General features: G+C 44.6%; 1 protein-coding gene across 1 annotated transcript in view; it reads left to right on the forward strand.

The window, feature by feature from the left end:
• Positions 1–9,522, forward strand: part of MBP (myelin basic protein) — a 170,482-nt gene that overhangs the window by 63,673 nt on the left and 97,287 nt on the right. Inside the window, exon 3 of the mRNA XM_011975876.1 lies at positions 447–534. Coding sequence (XP_011831266.1) covers positions 447–534 — 88 coding nt within the window. The remainder of the gene's footprint in view (positions 1–446; positions 535–9,522) is intronic.

The raw sequence follows: 9,522 nt of genomic DNA on the forward strand, positions 1-9,522 counted from the left end.
TGTCCCGAAAAGGGCTCATTCTTCCATCAAAGTGGTGCTGACTGGTTCCGGTTAGCCAAAGGTGTCACTGGAGAAGTGAGGCTTGGTGTCAGTTCTGCCGCACAGTGTCACTTAGAATCTAAAGCAGGAACTATGCGGGCTCACCCTTGGCATGTAGCTAATTTATTTTACCTAGGCTGATATTCCCATTTTTTTTGTATAAAACTAAACCAACTGGGTCCAGAAAGTGCTTAGGTGCTTAGGCAGAGAAAACAAGCCAGAATTCAGAATTCAGAATCCTGCACAGAAAACCCTCCTGTGAACCAAGGCTCTAGATTCTATCTTGAAAACAGGCATGAAACCGATTGTCTGATAAAAAATGTATAAAGAGACAAATGCATTACAATTACTTTTTTGATAAAACAGTTTATCTTAAGAAAAGTGTTTGTTGTGTTTTCTTTTTCCAGAATGGTGAAACTAACAGGGGAGAATCTGAAAAAAAGACAAACCCGGGTGAACTTTCACGGACAACCTCAGAGGACAACGAAGTGTTTGGTAGGTGACGCAGACGTCGGCAACATGGCGCCACATGGTGATGGCGTGCACCTGCACGCTCACTCAGGGAAGCCTTTGATGTTTTAATTGCATGAGTGATCTATGGATCTGTTCTCATTACTAAAAACATAGAGACTGGGTTCATTGCTTCATGTCTGTAATCCCACACTTCGTGGGGTCTATGCTAGAGGATCACTTGAGCCCAGGAGCTAAAGACCAGCCTGGGCAACATATGAGACCTTGTCTCTACAAAAAATAAATAAATTAGCCAGGTGTGGTGGCATACACCTGTGGCCCCAGACACTTGGGAGGCTGAGTTGAGAGGATCACTTGGTCCCAGGAGGGCGAGGCTGCAGTGAGCTATGATTGCACCACTGCACTCCAGCCTGGGCGACAGAGCAAGACCCTGTCTGAAAAAAATTAAAATGTCAATTGCGTAGATATGTGGCAGATAGAGCCCCTTCCTCCCCTCCAACAATCCTTTCCCATCTCAGTTTTGTTTTTGCTTGTATGCCTTGTTGCATACATAGACATTCAGCATTTCCCAGGCTTTGCCTCACTATATGGTGTTTCTCTGATCATCTATTTGTCCAACCCTGTGTGAGCATCAGGAAACCTAGCAGTGCTCGTAAAAAATAACTAATGAGGAAATGAAATTGCACCAAAGCCTGGATGCTATGGTGTTTATCTTAACCACAAAGAGTGACTCAGAAGGCATTGGGAAATAACTGTTGTCTGCAGAATTTTACTTTTCTGTATTGCCTTATTGAATATAAATTGCCTTTACATATTTTTATGGTTTGAATGTGTCCCCCAAATTTCGTGTGTTGGAAGTTTAACCCCTACATTTCTATGTTAATTGGACATGAGGCCTTTGGAATGTAACTAGGAGCAGAGACCTAGTCATCAGGGCACTGGGGTGGGGCCCCTGATGAGACCAGTGGCTTTGTAAGGAGAGGAAGAGAGGCCTGAGCCAGCTCTCGCTCTGTATCACCATGCAATGCTACCCACTGTGTCATGGCACACTCACCCAAAGCTGAGCAGATGCCAGTGCCATGCCCTGGGACTTCCTGGCCTCAAGAACTGTAAGGAATAAATTTATTTTATCAATTATCCAGTCTCAGGTATTCAGTTATAGCAACAGCAGATGAACTAGGACGGAATCTTAGCATTCATCTTTGTTTCTGCTTCCCCTCTGAGTGAATGACCATGTTCTCATTTGAGGTTTACATTAATGCGATTGGATCCACTTTTCTCATCATGACACTGAGGCTCAGTGACTTGCCCAAGACCACAGGGCTATGCGGGTCCTCAAAGCAGGCGTGTTCGGCTGTGCGCAGCTCTTTGATTTTCTCCATGTATTCCTAAAGCAAAGAGAAAGAGGGGTGAAATGAACTGTGCGCAGATCCTGAGAACTCACTGTAGGTCGAAGGAAAAAGGAGGGATTTTACGGCTACAAAATCCTCATCCCTTTCCCCAAGATCAGCCCACCCTGTAGGTCACAGACGACACTCAAGGCAAACAGGCTTCCGGGCCACATTCTCTTTATGGAAAGGCCTTTCTCTATACTTCACCTGTTAGTCAAGATAATTTATGCTGTTTTTTTTTTTTGTTCCTGATTAACTTGCTCTTTTTCAAAAGTCCTTTCTTTTCTATAATGCCATCCTTTTTGAGCGAGCATACATAACATAGATTTAGTGTTGCCCACTGTTTCGATATCTTAAGTGTCCATGAAAATCAGCATAACCCAAAGGCCCGGAGACTGAAAGCAATGAGGACTCCTTCACTAGAAATGAGACAGGCAAGTGCAAAAGGGACTCAGTGCTCTGCTGACTTCTGCAGACTTTCTTACGATCTTTATAGGAATTTTCTCAGAGGCCTGAGCATAACTCGCTGCCTTCAAGTAGTGGGGTTTCCATCCTTAGTGGCAGGGGAAGAAGAGGAAGCAGTTGAAGGCAGCCGCGTCCGTGACTAGGAGCAGCAGCGCGCACTCTGGAGCACACTGAGGGTTTCCTAGAATAGACACTATAAAACTGTAGAATAAAAATTCATTTAGATGATCTCTTTGCTCATACATTTCAGCTACATATATAAAGACATAATAGAAAAGCACGAAGACAAATGTCCAATTTTAGGTTTTACACGTAAATAAAAGTGAGTTCTAGAATTATTTTGGTTAAGCCTACTGATTTTTTTAAGTAAACATCATCTTTGTCATTATTTCCCTAGCTAATTCCTTTTAAGATTATTAGTGACATTGGGAGTGGTTCTGTTACCATCAAATACACACACACACACACACACATATAGGTATATATACAGCATGGATACAATATAACGTAAAAAGGTCTTCTATACTCAGCCCTTTCCTTACACTATGAAGATGATATAATTCCTGAAGCCCTTCCAAATGCAGCCCTCCTTAACCTTTTCAGAGAGATACTGAGTTTGGAGAGTTATTATCTAGGATTGAATGTGAAAACTACTGGAAGTGATGGAACTGCAGAATATTTCCATCATTTCACAAACTTGGGTTGTGTTTTGATAGGAAGAGCCATACTTCTGCCTGTTGTGTTTACTGAGATGTTCCCAGGTCCTTGGACACTGGAGCAAGGCTCACGTATCTGCTGAATGAACTTCGCTCCCACATTCCAAGCCTTCCTGCCTGTGAGTGTGACCAGGAAGCAGTTCCCCAAGAGTCACCTTCAGGCCTCTGCAGCTGACGCCTGATTCAGGTTGAGTCAGAACGAAGGGGGAAGTGGGAGGAGCTTGTGGTCCCAGGCGTCCTGATTTCATCCCACCCCGGGGGGAGGCTGGCCCAGGAGGCCTCTGCACTCGCTGTTTAACAATCCCAAGTGATACCCACCTAGAAGGGCCTATTGAGTTGAGTTGTGAGGCTTTTGCTATTGACCTGAATAATTTCCCATTCCTGACCTTTTCCTGCAGCGCGCAGAACTCTACTCTAAAGGCGCAGAGTGCTGAAGGAACAGAAACTAAAATGATCTTGGCTATTAGTCTTGACTGTATAACCTTGGAGGCATATATGTAATTTCTTTTTAAATTGTAATGTACAAAGTGACTCTAAATGAGAGCAGCAGTTCCCTCCCACTTTAGGAAAAGGTCTTTCCTTGACAGGAGAGTAAATCCCGTAAGTACAATAGGAACCATTCTTGATGTCCCGTGAGCACTAGGCATCCGTGATCGTGCGATGGTCATCTCTAGGTTCTTGGCAGCCGTTTCATCCACGCATCAGAAGAATGAGTGAGGAATGTGAGACAAGGGCAGAAAGCCATCATCCTTAGCCAACCACCTCTGCAGGACACTCATACCTAAGATCTCTGTGGCGTCAAAAGGCAATAGTGCTGTATTTCAGCTGAGAAGAGAGTCCCCGAGTGAACACTGATTGAAGCATTGAAGAGAAAAGTTTGTGCCAGGCGCTGACTCTGGCACGGATGCCATCACTATGGTTCACACATTGAGTGCTCAAAACCGCAAACACAGCTAAACCAGCACAGCCTTCCTCCTCGTCTCTGTGAAGGCCAGAGCCGGTCATTTTCTTAGCAATCCACTTTGAAATTTTATTTGCCCTTCATCTCCTGGTAAAAATCCCACCAAAGGATTGTTTTCAATCTAAGTAAATAACTCGTGAGAGCACACTTGCAAATATCTTCTGTGATTTTTTTTTTTTTTTTTTTTTGTGACAGCTTTGTGGTTATGCTTAAGACTGTTTTGCCTAGTTACAAAAGGAGGAAGAAAACACTTCAAGACACGACAACCTAGAGAACTGGGTGTTGTCTGAGCTTTGGGGAAGCAGGTCATTTTGCGGTAGACCAGTTGCTGCTAAGTGTTTTCTGACCCACACCCCCATGGGCAGTGCACACGCTGTCCTCCTCCGTAGAAACCAGGCAGGAAGAAAAGCAGGAGTCAGTCTCCACCTCTCCTCCCACTGGAGGGGGAGGAGTGGGAGCTAAACTAATGGTCGGGCTAAACTAAAGGCAGGCAATTCAGTTGAGGTGAGTGAAGTCTTAGGTCTTCCTAAATTATACTAAGGAAGGAGAGGAGTGGCCAAAAGAGGGCACTACTGCCCCGGCGACTGACTGTGGTTCCTCTCGGCCAGGACAGGCATCTCAAAGGCAGGCCTGGAAGGATGTGGACTCCGTGTCACATGTAAGCTAGTTCACTCCACATGAGCCACAGAGGAAGGATGTCCTGCCATGAAAACATCACCATCCCGCATCTGTGTTCGCTGTGTCCATTTCACGGGGCCAAGTCCTGAGTGTACAGCATGTAAGGGCAAAGCCCCGTGAAGAGTCATGAGGAAAACATTCACGACTTCATTGCTCAGGCAGTGGAGATAGAGATGCCTGTGTTTAATGTTTATTTAAAAAGTATTCATCCCAGAAACATTTAAGTACATATATTGGTGTGTGCGTGTCTTCACTCTTCTTTATTTTATAAAGCTTGAGTTAGCTGATGCTGGGAAAAAAGACCAGGAAACAGTAAAATGTAAATAAAATTGAGAAGGTGAAGTGAAGGAATACCATAAACACATCAACCACATGACAACGGCCGCAGGGAGCCCCACGTTTCGCTCTGAGCTGCTCAGCTGCCCAAGTGGAAGGGGACCCCAGCCAGCCTGAAATCTCTCATTTTACACAGCAGGTGGCAGAGTCCTACCGCCTTTTAGCTGTGTTCATTTTGCCAATGAACTCCTCTTTTTGTGTCTTGGTTTCCCCGTACGTAAGTAGGAGTAATCATAAAATGGCCTGTGAGTGAGAAACAAGTTGACACATGTGCCCGTGTGGGACTCTCCCGTCTCCTCGCAGCACTCAGTGAACATGGGCTCGTATCTTCAGAGAGAAGACTCCAGATATTTTTTGAAGGGTTCGGAGCTTTGTTTAACAAATACTAAGAACTTTTCCTGCTTACATTTTTATCACAGATAAAGAGTCACATGGTAGTTAGCGACCTCAAGGTATTTTAATAGCACATGTGGAGATTAGTTTTGTATAGTTATTGATTGTAATGGAATTCAGTAAGAGCCAGTGGTGCAACATCAATCTTCAGCATTGAAAGCCAGGATCCTGTGATCCCTGTGTCTAGCCATCAGAGAACCTGCTATGATCCACAGACAGAATTACAAGAACTTGGGGTCCCTTCCCAGAGCCAGGACTTTGATAGGCATTTCATAGCACAGAGTTCCAGGTCCCAGGCTCTGAGAAAGGCCCAGGAGGAGTTCTGAGTGACTGGTTGCTGAGGCACTGTGTGCCTCTGTTCCATTGAGGGTCGGCGGCAGCCTCAAGAGAAGAAGACAGACTCCACATGAGAAACAAGCGGGTGTGACCATTGGCTCTGCCATCAACTCTTAATGCAACTGGGGGTGCAGCTTCATCTCTCTGTGCCTCTGTTTCCTCCTCCAGAAAACAGGGTTTCCTACTGACCCTCAAGAATTGTTGCAAGTGCGCACTGAGAGAACAATTTGGCCCGGTGTGGTAGCTCATGCCTGTAATCCCAGCACTTTGTGAGGCTGAGGCAGGTGGATAACCTGAGGCCAGGAGTTCAAGACCAGCCTGACCAACATGGGGAAACCGCATCTCTACTAAAAAATACAAAATTAACAGGCTGTGGTAGCACACACCTGTAATCCCAGCTACTTGGGAGCCTGAGGAGGAGAATTGCTTGAACCCAGGAGGCAGAGGTTGCAGTAAGCTGAGATTGCACCACTGCACTCCAGCCTGGGCAACAAGAGCAAAACTCCACCTCAAATAAAAAAGAGACAGAGAGAGAGAACAGTTACACTACATTACAGGATGCTTTAACGTCTCTACTGCTTGAAGCCACGTTCAGACAACGAATAATGAGTGCTACCATTCATTAGTAGTTTTCATGTGCCAGTGAGGACCTGCGTCACATCTGCCGTAAACATTCATTCATCATTGGCACCAGGATGTCCTGCCTATGTGATTTCACCATTCATTTATTAAATCATTTTTGAGCACCTCCAATGTGCCGTGCCATATACTGGAGGTGGAAGAGAGAGGGCAGAGGTTAGAGAAAACAAAATAGAGAAATGGCGGGGCCAGCCCTAAGGAGTTCACACCGTTTGGGGGGTGGTTTAATATAGAAAGACATGAAAGGAGGGCATTTTTTTCTTTCATTGTTTTCTAGTGCTGGCCGTGTCGTAATACTATAAGGTAGAGTAAAAAGCTATGTCCTAAGTGAATGAAAAATACTTAAAATGAGATACACAGAAGTTCAGGAGAAGCTGCAGTGGAGATAAATTGGAGCATTTTGAAAGACTGAGGTGGTGACAGGGAGCAGGCAATGATTGGAGGGATGTGACCTGGACAGAGGAATCATACAAAGATTTTCATGTTTTGGTAGAACATCTGTCTTTCCAATGAAGATAGATTTTAAAACATCCAAGAGTAGGCTTAGAAGTTATTTAGATGAGGTTGGAAAAAAGTTTCTATGCTCTAAAAGTTGGAAGGTGTCCAGATACTATTCGGAACGACTCAGATATCACTGCCAACAAAAGAATCACCAGGTTCATGATTTTGGAAAGGAGAGTTTACTTCTTATAAAGGGCTGCAGCCTGCAAGGTGGTCATCCTGACAGGCTGGGAAGCAAAGCCTCCACCAGGGACGAGAGCAGGTACTTGGAGGGAGGGAAAGATGAGACAGGAATTATGCTGAATGGGTTGACCAAGTTTACATATTCAATGGCTCATAGGAGAATCCTATGAATATTTATGGAGGAGTCCTAATGAATGTGTACTGAGTGAACATGTATGTTACATACAAGCTGTGTTCACTTTAACATTTTAAGGCACTCCATTAGGCCCTGTACATCAAGGGGTGGAACAGGGGCACAAAGGCACTCAATGTGCAGCCTCTGTAAACCCACCAGAGCAGGCGGTGGTCAGTGGTGTCTTAGCAGAAGAAAGTTACTGAAATCAGCCTCTTATCTAATCAGAGCTGCAGTTACAGCTTGTGGAACAGGGGGATCTAGCATCATCTCATTGTCATAGCTGCAATTGTTTTCATATTACTTACCTCAAGGCCAGTGCTTGTTTAGGTGAGAGAGGAAAGGAAACACCCTGTGATGGTTCCATCCTGCCTTAACCCCTGCATGGCATGGCCTCAGGGCTGGTTTATAATTTGCTATCTTTTTTTTTTTTTTTGAGACAGAGTCTCACTTTGTCACCCAGGCCAGAGTGCAGTGGCACCATCTCGGCTCACTGCAACCTCCGCCTCCCGGGTTTAAGTGATTCTCCGCTGAGACTACAGGCGTGCACCACCACGTCAGATTAATTTTTGTATTTTTTAGTAGAGATGGGATTTCACCATATTGCCTGGGCTGCTCTCAAACTCCTGACCTCGTGATCCGCCCGCCTCCGCCTCCCGAAGTGCTGGATTACAGGCATGAGCTACCATGCCCAGCCCATAATTTGCTATCTTATTGCCACAAAGAGTCCATTCCATCTTGCCTGAAGGGGTAGGACCTTTACATCACCTTTCTAAGAGGCTGTTCCTGTCATATCTAACCACGAAGCCCACCTGTCTCCCATGCCACACTTCTTTATCCCACTGCCTTATTTCGTGTCCTTCACAATGGCCTTTTTTTATTGCATTTACACACTTAGTGTCTTTTTTCTTCCACAAATGCAAGCTTCCCGAAGACGGAGCAGCTTGTATCTGTGCTGGCATTTATTTTTATTTTAATTGACTACCAAGTGGCAGCACTTAGCACTGAAGTAGACACACCAAACAAACGACTTCTCAGACCCATGTCTGCTTTCTCCATTTTGGTGTATTTTTACTTGTAATAATATTCCCCTGATTTTTAAGCAAAAATATATTTATCATCTTACACATACGTTAAATTTGATTTATTAAAGTTAATTTTAATAATTTTAATAATGTAATTAAGGTTAATTAGGATTAAATTATAAATAACTAGTGACTAATTTATAAAATTAAATTATTACAATTAAAATTAATTATAATTAATTAAAACAGCTAATTGAATTAATAATTAAAACTAATTAATGAGATTAATTGATGAACTAAAAAATAACTACCTGACATAACTCTGTCCCTTTTTCAATTTTGAATTCGGATCTTTCAACCAATAACATTTTTCTAGGCTGTTTAATGGTCCTGGTTACTGTATTATCCTTTCAAATAGCTCCTAATATTCCATGTGATTGACAAACCATCAGTAATATAATCATTCCCCTATTGCTTTTCATTTCGGTTGTCTCGAGTTTGCTACTAGAAGACATGCTACAGTTGGCACTTTGATTTGGGTAGGGTTTCTTCTTTCTTTTAATTGTTTTAATAGGCTTCAGTCAAAGTAAGTGAAATGGCTAAATTATTTTCCCTGAAGTCGTGCTGGTGAACTGCCCTTCCCATGGCTGCCCTTCCTGTCGCTTGCATCTTGGGGCAGCCTCAGTTGTAAGCTGGTGGGCTGTGGCTGGATGTGGTGGCCCTCAGGCAGGTCTCCTTATGTCCATATGGTGGAGGTTTTTTCTTTTAATATTGATGACATTTGGAAACGGTAAACTTTCCCATGAAAATGTTGAACTGCAGCATCTCTGGAAACTAAAGGTCTGGCCGTGGCGTTCTCCCGGCTTGGCTGCAGTCAGCTGACCAAGGAGCCCCGATCTCCAGGGCCTCCAGGTCGGTCCCCTGCGATTTTCCCCCTCCACGGAATGAGCTGCCTGACCCCACAGGCCTGGAGCTGGAGACTTGGTCCCTCATCTGTTCGAGATTAAAATGACCCTGGGCACCATTCCAGTCACTACGGCCGTGTTCCAAGTTTGTCCACAATCTCGTTTCTTAAAGTGCTGTTTCTTTGGCTCAGGATTCTGCATGCGGGGGTGGGGGTGGGGCTGGAACAGCTCGTCCCCTGTGGGCATCGCATCAGCCGGAGGGGGCTGGGTTCATGCCCGGGGCTGGGGACTCCTGGAGGCCACTCCCTCCC

This window comes from Mandrillus leucophaeus, unplaced genomic scaffold (genome assembly GCF_000951045.1).
Source record: "Mandrillus leucophaeus isolate KB7577 unplaced genomic scaffold, Mleu.le_1.0 Scaffold16, whole genome shotgun sequence".
Lineage (NCBI taxonomy): Eukaryota > Metazoa > Chordata > Mammalia > Primates > Cercopithecidae > Mandrillus > Mandrillus leucophaeus.